The sequence below is a fragment of the Apodemus sylvaticus genome, chromosome 11, assembly GCF_947179515.1.
Source record: "Apodemus sylvaticus chromosome 11, mApoSyl1.1, whole genome shotgun sequence".
NCBI lineage: Eukaryota > Metazoa > Chordata > Mammalia > Rodentia > Muridae > Apodemus > Apodemus sylvaticus.
This window is the reverse complement of record NC_067482.1, coordinates 82,074,562-82,095,121: the sequence shown is the minus strand read 5'-3', so window position 1 is coordinate 82,095,121 and position 20,560 is coordinate 82,074,562. Positions and strand designations below refer to the sequence as shown.

General features: G+C 50.9%; 1 protein-coding gene across 1 annotated transcript in view; it reads right to left on the bottom strand.

Moving 5' to 3' along the window:
• The window catches only part of Adcy1 (adenylate cyclase 1), a 113,845-nt gene extending 105,884 nt beyond the window's left edge, over positions 1-7,961 (bottom strand). Inside the window, exon 1 of the mRNA XM_052199201.1 lies at positions 7,326-7,961. Coding sequence (XP_052055161.1) covers positions 7,326-7,961 — 636 coding nt within the window. The remainder of the gene's footprint in view (positions 1-7,325) is intronic.
• Positions 7,962-20,560: the final 12,599 nt, after the last annotated feature.

Here is a 20,560-nt window from a genome sequence, read left to right as displayed (position 1 = left end):
ACACACTGCTCCCCACACAGACCAAGGCACATAGAGCGGCAAATCCATAGGCAACCCTCGCCCTGTACAGCAGCTCACAGGTGGGGGGTGGGGGGGGGCAGGTCAGTCTCTTGGTTCCATCTGGGGCTTCTTGGCTAGACACCACCAGCCCCTGCCCATGGGTGTCCGCCAGGGTCTGATTGGTATGTCACTTTCTTCCAACCGTGCCTGTGTTTTCAACAGCACGCACAAGTGTGTTTTTAAATTAATGTAATTGCTCGCTCGCTCTCCAGTTCTGAATTAGTAAACGCTTTAGAATTAGCATCATTTGAAAGAGGACCAACAGAATGCTGATCTTTGCCGGAGATAGTGACGGCAATTCAGGAGCCACGGTTCTGGTCTCTCACTTTTGGGAGTGTCTGAATTTTCCATGGTTAAAAGAAAAACAAGTTTAAAAACAAGAATATGGTGACTCCCCACAAGCTCCTTTCCACCTAGTTTCCCACTCATGAGCTGTGGTCACCAGGCCAGGAAACGACTCCTCCTGGGACAACAGAGGCATGCCCCATGGTGTATCCTGTTTAACTCTTTGTACCTCAATACCAAGAGGCTCTCAGGCCTTAGCACTGCACATAGAAGCTGCTCTTACCCACCCTCTCGGTGCTCCTCTCCCAGCAGTGGGACCTCTCCTCCTAGATGACTTTGACCACATCTTCAGATGCCAAGGGAGGCAAAGAAGAGCTGATTCAGCAAGAATGCTGTGAGGGAAAGGTAGGATGTAAGGGGCCAGAGGTGAGGTTCTAGGTGGTTTAGCAACCAGCTTTTCACCAAAGACAGAAGCATCCCACACAGCTCCACGCACCCTTCCCGGAGGGTCAGTGAACAGCAACACAGTGGACACCTCAGCCTCCCAGGGAGGAGGCTCAAATTGACCCACTGGAGCCTCAGACAGTTCCACTTCCAGCTTGCCCATCCGCCATGATAGTCTCGGTGATGCCGCTGCACCTCCAGCCTCTTTGGACACCCCGGCACCAGCATAAAGCATTAAGAGATAAGCTCGCTAGCTGAGCTCTGGGCTCTGGTCTTTGGATGAGATCCTATCTGCTACTCACTACTCAGTGCTCAGAAAACATTTTACTGGGTATACAAGTGAAGGAGGCGGGGCTCAACCAATGATGCTTAATACACGTTCATCCCACTAACCACCCTTCCCATACCACAGGGAATATAGCATTAGAAAAAAATGCCATGGAAAGAAGGACGTTCAAAAGGTTGGGTTTTCCAGCCTTTTAGAGGCTGTGTTGCTTCAGACAGCAACAAGTCGTCTTCCCAGGCAGACACACCTCCCTCCTCTGGGAAGGGCACAGGTTGAGACACAAGGCAAAGCCCACTAGGTATCCTCAGACTGCCATCACACATGACCTCAACGCAGCATCCCACTCTGGCAGGTGCCCAACGCACCTCCACCCTGACCAATCAGAATGCTCATGTCATAGTTTTCCCTGCAGGAGTAGAATGTTCTGGAACGGGCTACCCTGGCTCCTGGTTCGCTCCCATCTGCCACTTTCCAGAGTCTCCTCAACTTGCCTCTGCCCCTTTCAAGGAGATGCACTCAGCCAAATGTACAGTTAGCATGACAGAGCTGCTTCTAAGGGTTGCGTGATAATTCATGCCCCATAGATGCCCCTCCCAGAGGGTGCTGCTGTGGCCCTGGCAGGTGGGCCGAGAAGCATCATGGGTAACAATTCTCAGGATAGCCACAGGCTAGGAACTCTCAACTTGGTTCAGGATCATGCAGGTGGGCAAGGAAGGGGAGACACCCTTCAAGAGATCAAGGGGGCGTGAAGACTGATGGTCTGGTACTGACCTAGGACTGTGGTAAGGTTCAGACAACAGGAGGTGGCCAGGGATTCCAACACAAGCACGGGACTTCTACAAACTCGCCGTGTTCCTTGCTCAAAATGTGCACGCCACACCTCCTCGCTCAGAGACTACCGTGTGAGCAAAAATGCTCATCCTGTCTCTCAGAAGCATTGTCAACGCTCCAAGAAAGCAGAGAGCAGAGCAGCAGGTGAGCACGCGCCACACAAAGGACGTGGCATGGGGACGAGCAGATAAGCATGGGGAGGAGCAGCTAAGCCCCGGAGGCTAAGCAAAGAGCACTCCAGTGGCTGGCGAGCACTCCAGTGGCTGGCGAGCACTCCAGTGGCTGGCGAGCACTGGGGAGCCAGGCAAGCCACGGGCGGGCTGGGTATGACTACTGCCTCAGGTCAAGGCCACTTCTGAAAGCTGGGGCATCTCCTTCAGAACCACTGTAACTGTATTTAAGGGCTGCTCCATGTTCTTAAAGTACAAGATCCACATCGTGTTGCTAATGTAGAATTTCTCAGCGGAGCTCAGAGACCGAAGCCTCAGAGCGACACCAAGGGGCCCTGTCGCCCCACCGATGGCTTCCTGATCACCTGACCAGTCTTCCGGATGCAATCAGCTCTCCTTCATATGCACATATGCACAGACACAAGTATGCACTCCTCTATGAATACTTGCACTAGTGTGCACCCATGCATACACACACACATGAATAAATGTGTGTGTGTGTGTGTGTGTATGTATGTGTGTGTGTGTGTGCACGCGCACACACACATGAAGGTAGCTAGACTGGGTGGACACTCACAGGGTCTCTCCAGTTCTGCACAGCATAAGTCCAAGCTGTCTTCTTAATTCCCAACTAAAGGCAGAGCAAACGCCCCACTTAGCCATCGAAGCAGGCCCTGTCTTTCTCCAGTCCGAGGGCATATTATTCAGTGTCTATGCTGCCTTCGGCCTGGCCTGGCCTTCCAGCATCCTCCTGAGGCTGGTGTTTCAACACAGCACATAGTAGGAGGGTGGGGCCCCTTAGCATAAGAACACACAGTAGGTCCCTATGCAACTGAGAAGAGGGCTGGGGAAAGTAAGAGGTTACAAAGAACAGAGAAAGAGTCCCAGGAAGGATCACAGGGGGGACATGCTGAAGGAGGCACTGCCATGCGTGGGGAACAAGCCCATATTGGCTGGAGTTAAGAAGCAAGAGGAATACCATTCCTATCCTCACTGAGTGTTGAGACCCTGGGCCTTGTCCCTGTGGCACACTGGCCTCACACAGACACACACAATCTCACTGAATCAGACGATGTCTGAGCTTAAACCCCTCACTCCACAGTGAAGACCCAGAGTGACCCACAGTCATGAAAATAGGGATGCACGCAGGAGGTAGGCCTTGGCCAGTAACTCGGCCCAAGCACTGCTGGGACTCTGCCCACGCTACCCTCCCCGGGGCTACCTCTCCCTCCTGCTGATGTCCCCACTCTAAGGAAAATGCATTTGAACAGTCCTGTGGTATGTGTGGCCATGAGCATGCACAAGTGTGCAAGAGAGGCACCATGCTTGGGTGTTCATGTGTGTGTGCAAGAGTACCTGAATTCCTGACTGTGCTCGTGAAGATGATTTATATGTGCAGAGGGAGACATGAGGCTCTAATGCAAGTGAGTGTGCATGCAGTGGTGTGTGAGCATGTGTGCGAGTGTGAAAATGAGTGTGAGAGTACATGCTAGGGATTGCATATGTACACCAGGTGTCTTCAGTGTGTGAGTGTACATTGATTTGTGTTTGTGCTTCCACGTGCATATGCACAGATGTAAAGGTGACAGTGGGCTTGGGTGTGCATGGAGGTGTGTTTGTGTGGATATAGAATACCATGTTTGTGTGCGAGTGGGTATAGAATACCATGCGGGTGTGTCTAAATGTGACCACGAGTGTGTACGTGGGAGAATGTGGCAGGGGGCACTTGTATGTGCTTGCACGGGAGTGGCTGTGTGTGCCTCTGAGTGGGCGTGTATGCTTGCACGTGAGGGTGAACAGAGGAGGGGGAGTTATGACTTGTGCCCCTGGACATAATAAAGCAGTGTCCTACAGAGCAGGCGTTCTTTCCTCGCCCCACTCAGCTCCTGAGACGAGAGCCCACAGCTGTGGGAACAGTGTCCCTGGGGACCACCCTGATCTTCCTGTCCATACTAGGCTCTGGGTCTCTGCTCCTCCAACCTCCTCTGCTGGGCGTCCTTGCTTCACAGAGGCCTGTCAGGCAAAATGAAGGCTCAAAGCCCAGGCCACAGGGCCACCACGGCCATATGGCCCATATGGCCACACTCATGCCATTGTGGTTGGCAGAGAACAGGTAGCTTTGAAAGCACCTTCGAGAACAATTCTGGTTCTCAAAGCTAGAGAACAAGGAGCAAATCACTAACTAAAGTGGCACTGTCTGTGCCACTGATTCCAAGATGGCTGACAGGACAAGGGACCACCTGCCAGGCACAATCTACACATGATACTCAGAAAACACACGGCTGTCTTATATAACTGAAGGATGAATTACTGCTCCCACTGCCAGTGGAAGAAACTGAGGCACAGAGTTCATCCTGTACCCCAGCTCACAGGACTATGCCAGCCCCCCGAGAAGTGCTTGGAGACCCTCATAATCCTGGCTTCACCGATCTATGCCAGCACGAAGCTACTCTGCTACACCCTGCTCAATGCCCAAGCACACCTGTGCACCCAAGGAGCCCAGCCCTTACCCCCGAGACACCAGGGACATTATAGGACAAAGAGGCACCTGAAGCCATCCAACACCCCAGAGGGTGGTGCTGACAGCTTTAATGATAGCAGAAACAAGAACACACATATTCCCTGACAATCCTAATTTCCATCACAGTCAACCTATGGTTAAGAACCAACAGAAACTGGAATCCATTTCCCCCACCCTGATAGACAGCTTAATTGAAAACACACAATGCACACCTAGTGTAACAGAGCCCGGTTACTTCAAAGAGAAAAAAATGATAACAGTAATAACGACTCATCTGAGGCAAGAAAGGAAAAGAGAAAAAGAAGCGGCAGCACGTGGGGCTATGAAGAACACTGGGGACAGGGGAAAGCTCAGAGCCAGAGGACCCGGGCTGCCTGCCTCCTCTGTGCCACCTCAGGAAAGGCAGGGCAGGAGGGGACTACTTTGGCTAGAAGAGCCCAGGCCCACCTTTCCCTCAATAGCACTCCAAGGAAACTACCTGCCCTGCTGCCTCTACTTCCCCAAGGCTCTGAGAACCCTCTGAAGACAAGATGGCCGTGGTTCTGGAAGGGACTTGTTCCCCTCCACAGAGTACAGCGACCCTCACAAGCCCACCTACACAGCCCCAGTACCAAGGGTTTGCTCTGAGCCTCTGCCCTTGACAGGAAGCCGAGGCTGCTGTGCTAAGATTGGGGTGTGTACCAGATCTGGGGCTTTCACAGGACTCAGTCCCAGCAGGCTTCCTTCTGTGGAGACCTAACACCCTCCAACTGCATCTGTCCCCTGTGTAGGCAGCAAAGGCCACCTGCCCGCCCACCACCGCCGCCGCCGAGCTCTGCACATCTGCCCGGTGCCCTCTCAGGGACTGTCTGCCTAGAATTCGGAGGCGAGGAGCCAAAGCCATCAGCAGAAGGCTGTGTGGCAGAGGTGACAGAATCTGAAGGGAGGTGGCCACGGTGAGGTCAGGCCTCTCAGATATTAAATGGCAGAGTTCACTAACAGACTGCAGGGTGCCTAGGACCGTGCTATGGGAAGACACTTTTGAAATCCTTGGGGAGGACCAGCTTCCCTTTACGTCAGGTTTCCCCAACTTGATCCCCATTTATGTGTTAATAAGGAAGTAGAGTATAAATGCCTTAGAAATGGTGGAAGATTCTTGACACAAGCTTTCCTTAGGACTTCTTACATTCACACCATCTCCATGGGAAGCAGCATCTGGGGGGAGCGGGGGGGGGGAGGTGGGACAGAGGCTGAGTTTTGGTGAGGGAGGGATTTGTATCAAATTGGAGGCTAGTCACAGGGAAACCTGGGTACCAGCTACCTAAGAACCCTTGTTTCCACAATGGGTTTCCTTCACCACTGAAGTGACAAGGGCTCCTCTATCCCAGAGGGAGGGACACTGGCACCTTTGCAGACTCCTCCCTGATCTTTTCCCTAAAAGGAATGCCTAGAGGCTGGGTAGAAGAGAAAAAAAAAAAAACTAACAGCACAACCTTTTAAGACACCTAGAGAACCCACCAAGGTCCTGAGCCTGTGGCTGTCTCTCCAGCCCTACAGTGTATGCTCACGATACACCAGTCATCACGGCCCCTAAGACCAAATACAGCTCCCTGCTATCAGTGTCTGGGTGTTTGTGTCGGTTTTATAGTCAGCAGGTACAGCTGACTGACAGGCATCTCACTCCCAAACACTAGTTATTCTCCCCCAGTTTGGATTCTGTGCCTAGCCCAGCCCCCCCACCACCACCACCTCCATATGCCTGCACAAGCTAGCTCCTTTCCTTAGACGGGCGCTCCCCCTTTTCTGTCTCTCATCTCCCTCGCACTGTTCTGTAGCTAGATCTAGAACAAAACCCTCCCTCAGATGCCACGCCTGGGAAGGACCAGAGCAGGGGAAGGTCCCAAACTCCTGGGAACAGTCTCCTGGTCCACCTCCCACCTGCTTGGGTGCGGTGGTAAGGGAAAACAGGAACCTCCAGGGTCCTGGAGAATCCTCAGGAGGAGTCAAGTCCTGTGCTCTTACCCTGGCAGCCACCTCACCTGCCCAAGTTGAAAGAGACAAAAGTTGAGGCTCCCTGGAGCCAGGGTCAGGGCTGGGAGCAGAAGCTGTGGAGACCAGACAGTGTGTGACCTTGGCAAACTCCTCTCGTTCAGGGCAGAATCCGGATTCACAGCGGGGGCGGGGCGGGGGGCAGTTAGCAATACTGAAGGGGTTCGAAGTGCTTTCCCTCCCACTAACTGCTCCCTCGGGTCCGCGAAATTGAGAAGCGAGCCCCAGATGCGCTCCAGGCTCAAGGCAGCTGGAGAGGAACCCAGGGGCTGCGCGCTCCGACAGCCTAGAATCCTGGCCTGGAGACCGCGCACCCTCCCACTTTTCAGCATCTCTACCGAGGGACATGTGTACAACCCAGAGCGGTGGATCAGGCTTGGGTTCCCCGCTTGGCCAAACAACTACTACCTGACCTTGGGCCTGTCACTACCACCATCACCACCACCACCCACTACCACACCAGTCTCTCGTCTCCACCCTAAAGATGCTAGGGGCTCTTATCTCGTAGGAAACACCGGGTGGAGGGTGCTAGCTCCTCCAACTATATCCCCAGCTTGCTGAGTGACCTTGAACACCTGTCCCACCTTCAGAACCTCAGTTTCCCCACCTTCCTCACGGGAAGAACGTTAAACTCCTGACACCTCCAGTGCTGCTGGTAAATGTGTCTCCAACCCTATAGGGGACTCGTGGTGCCACTTACCGTCCTCCAGAGACGTGGGCGCTTGGCAGGGACCAAGGCGGCTGTGACCAGTAAGTGCGAGGCAGCCACCACCAGCCCGAAGCCGATGGCCAGTAGGCTGCGCACGGGCAGCAAGGCATAGGACACGAAGGTGACCAAAAGGAGCTGCCAAACCCCCTGCTCGGCGACTGCTGATCCCATTGCGCCTCCCGCAGAGCTCCTCGCGGGGCCACCCAGCGCGAAGGGACAGCAGAGTAGCGCGAAGGTGAGGCTGAAGAAGAGCGCCAGCTGACCGACCTGCTGCAGCTGGGACACCTGCAGGGATCGGACATTGGTGACCACGAACAGCGCCAGGAAAAGGATGCAGTGCACTGGGTGCGACCCCTTGGCGAGGCCGGGCGCTGGCCCCGGTGTGCCCAGCAGTTCGGCCAGCGCCAGGGCGCCCGCCAGCAGGCTGAGCACCGCCAGTGCTTTCAGCGTGGCCGCCTGCTCCAGCCGCAACGTGTAGCCGCGGAACAGCGCCTCCAGCTCGGGGCACGCGAACTCCTCGCCACACGCCCGGAACCCACGCCGGCCGCCCGGCCCGGCCGCCCGCTCTGCGCCCCCGGGCTCGCCCGCGCCTCCGCCGCCGCCTTGGCCGCGCGGCGCCCCCGCCATCTCAGCGCCATGCAGCGGCCGCGGCCACGGGCGCGCCCCTCGCCGGCCCGGGGCGCCGGGGCGCGGGCGGCGGCGCCGGGGCGGGCGGGCGGCGGGCGGCGAGGCGCCGGGGCGCGGGGCGGGCGGAGTTGGGGCGCCGGCTGCCCAGCGCGCGCGCCCCGAGCGCGTCCCCTCCCGCCCGCCGCGCCTGCGCACTGGCGCCCGCCCGCGCCCCGGCAGTGGTCCTCCGCGGCGACCGTGCTGCGACAGGCGAGCCCCCAGAGCCCCGATCCTGAGAGGACAGAGTCCGCGCCCAACTCAACGCCCAGGATCCCGCTCGCCCGAGGGGCCACGTGACCTTGGGGACTGCTCTTGACTCTTTGAGCCTCGATTTCCCCTCCTATGTACAGTGGAGCCCACCCCTCTATGAGTCTTCGGTGGCGCTAAAAAACGCTGAAATTCCCAGTAGAGAGAGGAACAGCTCTGCCAGATGTGTGTCCCCTCCCCAAGCAGAACCAGGTCAGCGGAGAGGAGCCCCACACTCAGCTCAGACTCTATTAGTGCCCACCGAGAAGCCCCGAGGATCCCTGGTCACACACATGCAAGGCGTTCTAAGTGACTGGTTTGCCCACCACCTGGGTGGGTGGTGGCAGCTCTGCTTATTGACCTGAGCAAGAATGAAGCCCTACAATGTCCAGGGAAGCTGTGAGGTCTAGGTGCAGGGATGGGTGAGGAAGGGCTAAAAGGAGAGATAAAGTAGCGCGCCTGTCTCCCTAAATAGAGCTGGCCATGCAAATGACGGCAAGCTGTTTTCTTCCAGCCGAACAAGTGGCAGGGACAGATTCTCCTCAGACAGGGATCTTAATGATGTCCATTCACTGAGGGGACAGGGTGCTCAGGATGGCCCCCTGAGATTGCACCTCTATTCTCCTTTAGAGAGAGTCCCAGAGGGCCTAGAGAGTAGAAAGGATGCCAGGAGCCTTAGCCACCTCTGGATCCCACGGGTGCACCAGGAACTATGTCTCGCACAAAATTTTTCAGCCCATATGCTGTTCGTCCTACTGGAGGCCCCGCTTCCTAATCTTAGGGTAAGAGCCACTGTCCCCCTATTATATAGGTACAGGGATTGGGATTCAAGGTTTTCTCTGAAATTAGTTTGAGCCACATGAACTTGTCATTTTTATAAAAATGTTCCTACTCAACAGCTCCAATAGTCAAGGTCTGCTGGGACCACTTAATAACTAACAAGGTAATCCTCCTGCAAGACTCCCCCTGTAAGACACTCCCCCCTGCAAGACACTCCCCCCTGCAAGACACTCCCCCTGCAAGACACTACCCCTGCAAGACACTCCCCCCTGCAAGACACTCCCCCCTGCAAGACACTCCCCCTGCAAGACACTCCCCCTTGCAAGACACTACCCCTGCAAGACACTCCCACTGCAGAGCCTGCCTGGACCCAGTCCGTGCCCAAGACAACTGTTCTCACCCCAGGCCCTGCTCCTTCCGTGAAGGCTCACACCTACTACTCTGCAGCTCCATTTTCTGACCATTTTTCTCTCCACCTTCTTTTGGCTGAAACCCATGGAGAACATCAGCTGAGGCTGAGAAGATGGTCTGGCCCCATCCTTAGGGCACTGCCTTGAGAAAGCATCGTTGTCATCACCTGATTCCCAATTGTCTCTAAATACTGTGAAGTCCACAAGATTTCTTAAGCATCCACATTAGGCATCGAGTCTCTTGTTACTTGAATGTTGTGTGATTTTCTACCCTAATGATTTTATTAAAGCGCATCTGAAAAATATACCGATGACATAAGAAAGGAAAACCTGTAATGAAGTCATTTAAATGCTAAGTTCATTAAGTAAACCTCGCCCACTTGCTTCTGTATTGGCTCCCAGTTCTCCCCTTGCTCAACGCTGTTTGTTTGTTTGTTTGTTTGTTTGTTTGTTTGTGAGCCAACATCACCTCCTTTCGAGTGGACCTGGTGGTTTGGGAAGAAGGTGGGTCACTGCATGACCCTTTTGCTTGCTCCCATAGCTGCCCAACCTCTTATGTCTGTCTGTTATACCTTACAAAGCATCTTGGAAAATATCCTTTGTCACCTTTGTTTTGTCGGTGAAGGACCAGAGACTCAGAGATGCTCAGTTACAGAGATGATCTCACAGCCTAGAGAGAGCATGAAGCTCCTCCTTCACACCCTGCTGCACAACCTTAGAAGGCAGGAGCGTCAGTGACTGCTGTTGTTGGTACAGACTCACACACTATGTACCCGAAAGGAAGAAGGGCTTCAATGGACACTTTGCAGCCACAGACAAGCCGGTAGGTTATGTGCAATCTAGTGGGAGCAGGGGTGCTGTGTGCCTCCCATGTACCTGTTATAGCTGTGGTCATTATAAAGGGGGAGCCTGGGAACAGACTCATACACGGAGAGCTTCACAAGTGATACTGTCCCAAACCAAGGGTCTGCTAGAGTGTCGAGAGGAGGGTGGAGAACAAATCTCCCCCCAGAGGAGTACCTTCTGCTCCAAAAGATGTGAACAATTAAAGGGACATCGTGGCCAACCATACATGTGTATCTATGCCTGAGAGGTCAGAATCTCGGCCCCTTCCCACTCGCTACAGCGTCTCTCTTCTCCCCCATCCACTCCATCCTCTCTCTAATAAATATCTAAATTTAATTTAATTTAAAAACTCTCGGGGCACTTTGAGCACTTTTGTCCCGTGGAAGGGTCTCTCACGTCCAGAGTCTTCCATTCACATGAAAGAATGTCACTGGCCACCCTCTGGCTTAAACAGAGCCTTCCTATGGGTTCTTGTATTGATTCATTGAGACTGCATAGGACAGGATCATTCCGGTGATGCAGTATGACCCTGGCCTAAATTTTTAAGTGATCAAATGAACACAGGAAGGTCTCAGAATAGTGGAGCAAAGTCTTTGTCACGCTAGGTTCAAGTGAGCTCAAGGGACCTTGACACTAAACTCAAACCTTGAGTGAGCTGATCCCTGCTGTGGGTCCAGTATGGTTTGTCTTTGCCAAAATTCATGTTGGGGCTTAATGGATCTGTGTAGTAGCATTCAGAGGTAGGCTCTAGTGGGAGATGTGTGGGTCACAGGGGGGAGGGGTAGAGCCCTCATAAATGAAACTTCAAGGACAGCTGTTCTGCCCCCTTTCCCAGCTCCCATGCAGCCACACCCACTCCCTCTTCCTCTGTATGCCCTGTATAGATCAACATGACACCTTCTCCAGAAACTGAAGAGCCTGGCATTGTGTTCTTAGATTCCCAGCTTTCCAAACTGTGAGTCAAATTGCCTCTTTTACTTTATAACGTCTTAATCTTTGGGTATTCTGTTATAGCATCAGAAAATGGACCATGACAGTCCCTGGCTTGTTGGTTCCATCTCATTTCTTTCAGATTCATAGACACGCCCCCATGCACACATACACACACTGCATCTCCGCCCTTCTCGGTTTTTCTATGCACTTCTTTGGAGCATCAGGGCACAGGAAAGGGATTTCTACTTCACATGGCAACCATCAAAAGCCATCTCATGCTTCTGTTTAGGACTCTGTCTTCCAAAAGGACAAAAAGCCTTAGGCTACCTTCATCTGAAACAGAGAAGGGCTGGCTCTTGTGGCTAATGGTCTGGGGTCATCACAGCTGTGTCCATTACATGCGAAGTCTGGAAATGCTACAGATGGGGCTCCCCCTGCCACCTGCCAGACCTGGAGATGACCACATTAGTAGGTGGGAGGTATGGGCTTTTTTTTTTCTTTTGCTCCTGGGCCTGGGGACAGTGCCCAGATATCTGAAATTGAAAATAAAGTGTTCCAGTACTCCAGGCAGGGCTGCAGCTGCACAAAGAGGCATGGCTAACAAGCAGCAGGCAGGATCCAGGTTCAGTGACTCTGCCACTCCAAGCATCAGTGTCTTGTGATGTCCCCTGTGTCACAGAAAGAGGGAAAACCAGCTTTTAGCCAGTTATGCTGATGTTTATATCCTTCGTATAACCCCTAAAACTTAGTACACCTCCTGAACTTTCAATGGAAGACAGGAACAAACACCTATCCTTGAGGTGGGGCGCCAATTTTAGACCAAAGAGACAACAGCTCCATGCAAACTCAGGTTGGCAAGTTTATGAATGTATTGGGAGACTTGCTTACAGTATCATCGGTAATCCCACACTACACACCTAAAATGTCTCACCCAGCGTGGGTGGCGCCTTTCCCACAGCTGCAATGGATGTAATCCCCACATCAGGTCTCCCCCGCCCCATATTCAAGCACTGGACAACCACAGTTAGGCTAGACATGCATAGGAATGGCAGGGACATGTGGGGGCAGAAGGTGAAGGCTCCGCGGTAGAAGTCTAACGACCCTCTCCATATGCTCCTTCTAGAAGGGAGCACTAACAGACCTGATCTTAGGCGTGTCTTGCTGAAAACCAGAGAGCTGCTGTGCTCAGAGGACTGTGCTCCACACGAGTTCAACCATGATCCACTCTCATGCCACCCCTCCAGAGACTTACTGTCCTTGCCTAAGAAGTCTAAAGTCATCATTTCTTGGGCATTTCTTTAGATCACAATCTTGTGTTCATCCCTAGGTACATGCAAACCTCACAAATGCACAAGGTTTTCATTGTTATTAAATACAACCAAGGAGCCCAGGAGAGATCTAAGAAGATGAAGAGAATCTCCTCAGCAGTGCTCGAAGACTACATGCCATGACTCCGCAGGCCCCACTGAGAAGTCTCCCAGGAGCCCCTCTATGATTTTCCTCTCTCCCAACTCCTTTCCAGACTGATGTCCCAGCTTCTCCGCCATGCAGCAGAAACTTCGGCCTCCCTTATTGTCTGTGCACAGCAGTGCGGCCTGTCTGTCCCACTGCTTGTGTTCTCAGAGGCAGTGAGTCACTGCAGACACCTACACATACATGCTCACTCAGAGTTTCCTAAGGAAGGGCCATCTTCCTAAATGTACATCACACACCCCATGAAGCCCAAAGCTAGTTAGTGCATATCCTGCATTTTTATTGCAATTTATTTCCACGGAATTCAAAGGCAATTAGAGTCATTCGAGTGTAGTGGGAACCTCAGATGTTCACTCCCCTCATATCTGAGAGCAAAGGCCAGCTCCTGCGAGGTCAGTGTGGGGTGTGGCATGTGCTGCATCTTTCCTGAGCAGCTCTTTGGTATATCCTGGAGGTGATGGGTACGGCTCTCCCAGAGGCTTTGCCAGCCACTATTTTCCAGATCTGGTCCCTGTAGCTTTCCCTCAGGGGCCACAGTCTTCAGTCCTTGGTTCAGATTAGTTGAGAATGATTGACAGCTTCATAAAGGGTGCTTAGTTTCTACAACATGTCCTCATGCAGTATGATTTCCTAGAGCGACGGTGCAGGGCAGTACTAGAGTGTAGACTTTGGAGAACAGAAGCAGCCATCTCCAGGCTCTTCCCCTACTGAATGAGCCTGGACCACTCCCATCCAGACTGAGTCTGCCCTGCTTCCTTCCATTACTGCCTGCTCTCCACATCGTCGTTCTCTTAAGGCCAGTACGTGGCAGCATTTGAAGTTTACAGGACAGGAGTGTATGAGTCAGGACTTTCCAGAAAAGCAAAAAGTCACAGGATGTGTATACCACCTAAACACACACAGAGACACACAGACACACACACATACACACACACGTGCTGATGTACAAATGGCATGTTCATGGAGGAAGGTATATTTTGCTCATGCAACGATGGAGGCTGTTAAGTTCAGGATCTGAGTAGCTGGTGGGCATCTAGAGACCCAGAAAAGATCTCATGTTGCAGTACAAGTCCAATGACCATTGGCTACAGAGGTCTTTATTCCTCAATGGAAGCCAGTTGTTTTGTTTTGTTTGGGTATTTTTTTCCCTTTCTATTCAGCCTTAACTAAATTGAATGGAGCCCATCCACAATATAGAAAATGATCTGTTTGACTCAGGATCTACTGGTGTGAATGTAAATTTCACCCCCAAATCACCCTTGTAGATATAGATTCAAAATAATGTCAGACAACATTTTGAGGCACAGTGACTCAACCAAGATGACACGTGAACTTTACCTCACAAAGAAGTTGGCCAGCATTACCCATAAGGAATGGATAGGGTGTGTTTGTTTGGGGGAAGCAAGCCACATGTTCTGCCAGCAGCTAAGCTAGAAATCAAGACTCAAAGTTTTGAAGGTATACTTGACGCTGATCAAGGTGTCTTTCTTTTAAGTGTTTTGTGAGTGCAAGAGAAAAAACCCAGATTCTTCTAGAACAGAGTCTCAGTGTGCCTAAGGCACATACTACATTACAAAGATGAGGACTTCGGGCAAAGAACCCAAAGGGGAGGCATTCAACCTCAGGAGGCCCCACTTTGCCCTCCTCTGCCAACATCCTTACTTTGAAGGAAATGGAACTGGCATCTACCCGTCGCATAGTACTATGTGCTGGCAAAGGGCAAAGGGCGAGGAGAGTCCAGAAGCTGTGCAGCCACTCGACACTGGTTCTTCCTGTAGACAGTGACTTTCTTGTCCCTTTCCCCAGGTGACAATAGTCTTCAAACAATGGTAGGCTCAATATCGTCCCAGTAGAAGCCTCTGTGAGAAATGTCCTCATACTCTCCTGGGGCACTCTGTGTGTTTTATAGGGTTACAAAGATAGCCTCATCCTGACACCAGGAGATCATAGTTCTACACTCCACCTGGGGACAGGAGGGCAGGAGTGCCAGCACCCTCTGAGGTTGCTCTGCCCTGCTGGATCCAAAAAAACAAGCTAGAAGGTACCTCTCCCACCAGGAGGCACCTAGGAGAGCAAAGGTATGACAGGAACATCCTAAGACCAGCAAGACCCCTGGCTGAATAGGGACAATAGGAAGGCATTCTCTACCCCCCCCCCACGTGACTGTTGGGGCCGGCATGTGCCCTGCCCACCTGTCCGCCTCCCCCCCAGGTGGCTCATATCCGCCAGAGCCCAGGTGCTTCCCCAAAGCCGCCAGGACCCGATTATTTATAGTGACACTGGAGACCTAAGCTGATGAGCGCTAACTGGATTTGTGTAAACCATCCTGGAGCTGCAGACCGGGAGGAGGCTGGAGGGCTGGGTGGAAAGGCTCGAGCTGGAGAGAACAGGGAGAATATCGAAAATCAGGTCTGGCTCCGGAGCAAGGAGTGTGGTGAAAGTCGGGCGCTGACAGCTGCGCTTGAAAGGCCCAAGGAGCTTCAGCCTGAGGATTTGTGCTAAAAATAGCATCACTGGCTTGTGGGTAGAGAATTTGACCCAATTAGAGATTACCAGTTTCAGGAATTACTGGAAAAGAAATCTCATTAAATAGGTTAAATATAGGCGCCAGAAGCTTAAAAGGCCATTTGGGACTAAAAGGAAACCCAAAACTCCAGAAAGATTTAAAAATAAATTTTGCTTCTCCTTTAAGAGCAGGGGGGTCTCAGTGGGCTACCTAAACACAGCCTCTGTCTGGAAGGTCCTGAGCAGGCCTTAGCTTTACAGACAGGGCCAGAGGCTCCTGCAGAGCCACCCTGCAGACTTGGACCCGAGGCCAGAGCTGTCCCCACTAGCCACTGTCAGAGTGCTAGCTGTTTAATGGCCCTGCCCAAGAGGCAGAAGTGGAACAGGGGTTCTGGTCGCACCTGACACAGGTACACGTTAATACTGTCAGCTTAAAGCGGACGCGTGCCAGACCCCGCCCACTCTGGGTTCTCCCTGTCTCCAGTCTCCACGGACTACCTAACCCCGGCCAGGAACCCCGCGGCACGTTTCCCTCCTCCCTCTCCTCCCCAGAAGCCAATCTGTCACCAAGTCCTATGGATCCTGTCCCCAAAATAGCTTCCTCCTGTGCCTCTCCACACCAGACCTGTCACTGCCTGAATTCAGGTCCTCCGAGACTCCTCCTGCCAGGCCCCTTGGAGCTGCCGCCCTCGTTCTCTTCCTGCAGTACCCCGCATGCACCTGCTCAGACTCCTGCTCAGTGTCTTCTCTGGAATGTGAAAAGGATCTTGTCATTTTCTGACTCCGAGACACCCAGCAGCTTCCTGGTGCATCAAAGCATCCCCTACTGTGTGCTTTTACAGGGTTCGTATCCCAGCAGGGGGCGGAGGGGGGGGAAGAAAACTAAAAATAAATAAAATGTTTAAATTAGAAAAGAAAGACTTGCCCTCTTTGAGTGCACTCAGGAGCTGATAAACCGTCACTGAAGGCAGAACCTACAGTTTCTCGCCAGAGAACACCCTCCCTCCCTGTCCCAGGGATGATCCAGGCCAGCACTCGAACCCCCGGGACTCTCCCAGCTGTAGTTTTCTTCTCCCCTAAACACTCCTTGCTGCAAGTCCCCTGCACTGCTGCTGGGGGGGGGGGTCTTGGCACATCCCTGCTTCTATAGCTTGCCACCTTTTAGCCCTATCCCAATATTGATTCCTCCTTGCAGAGAACATGAGAAAGGCCTACTGCCTTTCTTCCACACGGGACGCTTCCAGTCACCCAGAGGTGAAGGGTTTCCCTGAGAATCAAAGCTGACAGTGGTTGGATGTCCTACAGTGTCACTGAGGTCTGACATTGCTTCCAAAGGTTAGCGTCAGAACAGACAGGTTAGGGCTCAGACCCTCAACTGCCTCTACCTTAGATTATACCTGCAGAGAGGAAGCCCACAGGTCATCTGCAACTTCTGCTAGACACAGCTGCACAGCAGAAGCTCTTATAACCCTGGCCTAAGGTTCTGTCATTCTTTTTCCTCTCCCAGTGTTCACAGGCAAGGCTGGAAGTTTCCCGTTTTCAAAGGTGGGTCCCCAGCCCTGAACCTGGGCACTAGCAATAGCAATCGGTCATCTCACCAACAAAGACGCTTCACTCTGGTGAAGAAACTCTGAGGTTTCTAGGTGCTGTGTGATATAGAGTAGGAGCAGAAATCAAGATCTACACCATTCCAGCCTGTTCTGTCCACCAGGACAACCTGGAGGTCCTCAGCCTCCTCTTCATTCCTACAGCTGAAAAAGAGAAGGTCTCTTCCAGCATGTGGCTCCAATCTTCAAGGTGCTCCCTGACCCTGCTCTAGTCACATGGCCTCCCATAGAAGTAGTACTATACAGGGGACCAGTGTCATCCCTCAGGTTAGAGGGTGTTTAAAGGATATATAAAAAGTCCAGTCCTTAAGAGCCTGTTGGCTGGAGAAGATGGAGTTGCTGCCACAGTCAGATGTGACCAGTACTTCCTGAGAAGCAATCCAGTAGCCTCTATGTTGAAGGACACAGTTGACAGTCTTTCATTGCCCATGCAGACACTTTACCTTTACACCCAACCCCTTCAGCCTTACTGTTGGTGCTGATTAGTTTTATTTCAACTTGACAAAAGCTGGAGTCATTCAAAAAGAGGAACTCTCAATTAAGAAAATGCCTCCAGCAGATTCCAGTGAGTAATGATTGATGTGGGAAGGCCCAGCTCACTGTGAGGTGGTCCAAGTCCTGGTACTGGAAGCTGTAAGAAAGTAGGCTGAGCAAGCCAGAATGAGTAAAGCGGTAAGCAGTGCTCCTCCCTGGCCTCTACTTCAGTCCCTGCCCTGACTTCCCTCAGTGATGGGTTGCTAGCTAGAAGTATAAGCTGAAATAAACCGGTGGCCCCCAGCCTCCACCAACTTGCTTTTAGTCACGGTGCTTCATCACAGCAACAGAAACCTAAGCAGAATCTGGTCCCAGGGTCATGGGGTTTTGCTATAACAGGCCTGACCAGGTTGCCTAGAGGAAGATCATGGAGGTGCTTAGAATTTGGGTCTTAAAAAGCCACTGATGCTCCAAGCTTAAGGGGTCGCCACAGGAACGTATGAGGCTGAGAGCGATGCAGGTGATGAGGGCCTGTCCTGTAAAGTTTCAGGGAGGGAGTCTGAGGGTTGCAAGCTGAAGTCAACCCTTTCTTTCCATGTTGTTTTGGTCATGGTGTTTTATCACAGCAGTAGAAACAGTTCTAAGACACTACTCTTCAGTGTCTTAATCTTAGTGTCGTAGTGAATGGGGACTCCAAAGTTCAAAGTTCAAATTTCTATCTGAAATTTCAGAAAGTAACCACAGGAAACATTTGTTTGCAGATGTCATTTGTCATAAGCCAATGCTGCCATCAGAATATGCCACCAGCATGTCTGTGTCTCTCTACAATTCCCAGATTGTTTGTATGTATGTATGTATGTATGTATGTATGTATGTATGCAACAGGTCATACATGACACCTGTTCAGCTGGCCATTTTTTAACCGCGTGTACCTTGCTTTACGAAGTCATGACCATGATTATCCAATCTTAAAATTATTAGTGTCAGTATTATCTATAATAGTCAATCACACATTGTACTACACACAATAATATCAAGGAATCTAGAAAGGGGTAAAGAAAATGATAGGTAATTGAAAAGAGTCTGTAGAGCTGGTAAGGTTTGGATACAATAAATAGATCACAGAGATAGGTGTGTTGTATAGAAGTCTGGTGCCCATACAAGGATTAATGCTGTGGGGCTGTGTCTGAGGATAGCTCATCACCTGACAATTTCTTGGACAGAGGCTGGCATGGGCATTAAAAAGTGGTCCATTGTGGCTGGCGTGCTGGCTCCCCATCTATCAGTGCTTGCCTCTCTTTCAGGGAATTGAGTTCAGATGCCAGCACCCATACGGACTGTCCATCATTCTAGTACCAAAGGATCTGACATCTTATGACCTCCATGTTCACCAGGTACACACATGTGCACAGGCACATATGTGCTTGAAGAACATTCATGTGCATAAAGTAGAAATAAATAAATCTTTAAAACAGAAGTGGTTGGTGATAAAGTGCCTAGTAATTGTGCTCTGCTGTGCTGCAGGCTAACGTGGCTCTCCTTATATGTGTTTGTGTCTCTTGTCCAGTCCGATAAGCCTGACATGTTAGGTGCATCCAACATTTGGTGGTTGTTTTTCCATTGTTTACTGCAGTGCTGTGAGTCTCAAAGTCCCAAAAGTCCACATGGATCTGCTTCCTTCAAATCCCTGTTGGGAATTAAAGTGCTAGATCATTCTATCTTAACTGTGGTTCCACAAATAGAGTACCTGGCAAGGCATAGCTAATCCAATGTGTTAGCACTCTTGTGGTGCAATCAATTTAGATTTAGTGTGGAGACAGGGACGAAATCATGGGACAGACCAAGTCAAAGCTTGATATTGTACTAGAACAAGCCTAAGGGCCTTGAGGGTTACTGACCACCATTTATGATGGAGCCAGTCTACCCCACCCCCAACCCTTCAAGCCTATGTGGCCACTTTGAGTGGTTCAAGGAACCAAATTACCATGAGGCAGATTGACAAGGGGAAAAAGAGACATGTTTTATTCATTTTTAATGAACATGGGGATCTCCACTGATATATGAAGTCCCAAGAAATAATCAGAAAGTCGCCTTTGATAGTTCTACAAAGGATGACAAGGTTTTGAAGAAGAACAAAGGAAATGGATCTCCAGACTAGGGTAATACAGTCTAGCTCATGAATGGGAGATAGAGGCCTGTATGAAGATGGTTGAAGATGAAGGTCACTCTTGTGAGTTTTTTTCATTCAGTTATATTGCACCCACAACTTCTAGTTATGCTGATTAGAACTATTTCCTTGTCTTTGTGGGAAGATCCCATGCCAAGGAATTCTTTGTGGCTTTATGCATATGGGAAAATACAGTGAAATTGACCTCAGTTTGAAATAATCAATGTACTAATGAATGTTAGTGATGACATGTCCTTTAAACTTTGTGACATGGTACTTAATTTCTCAGCATTAACCTTTCTTGGATGTTCTTGACTAGCTACCATCAGCAGCTCCCTGAGTAGCTCTTGTAATTAACTAGTGTTGTTGTAGGTGCTGCATTTGTCATTGAGTCAACTCCTCCCTTCACAGTTCCTCTTTGGGTCCATTCCATTCTCTCCTAAAACACTCCAGACACGTCTAGAACTCTCCAGATGCTTCTAGAACACTCCAGATGCTTCTAGAACACTCCAGATGATTCTCCAAGTCATTATTTGGGAGCTCTCATACCTCTTAGTCTTTTATTTTCTTCAACTGTCTTCATTTTGTTCTCTTTCATATATTCTTCAGATTGTACAGTGCTAGGCTAGACACTAGCCTTGTCCCAGGGCTTTAAAGATAGAATCTGTACTTTCTATGCCCTTCCTGGCTGTATCTGTGAAGATCAGTTCTTGCCCATGCTCCCGTCTTCCCTGACTGTAGTCTGGGAGTGTAGCTCACTCACCTTCTAGCTATCATCTTAGCTCCTTTAAGGCGCCACTTACATTTGTGTGCCCTGTGTCTCTGAGCACTACCATGTCTTCAAGTCTCATCTGTTGACTTTCCCACTGAGTGGTATTTTCAGCTTCTTCTGTCTTTGATCATCATAAATATGAATCTCAGGCTTCTTTTTTTCTAATCTTTGAAGAGCCGGGGGGGCCTAAAATCTAAATGTTTTCCCATAAAGTATATAGGCTCCTTATAACAATCAAAGGAAATTCTGTTTAGGATCCCAGATAGGTCTTTCCTTTTTCCCTCCCTCTCATTTTCCTAACTTTTGATATTAAAACTTTCAAGTGTAGAGAAGAATAGAAATTGTCT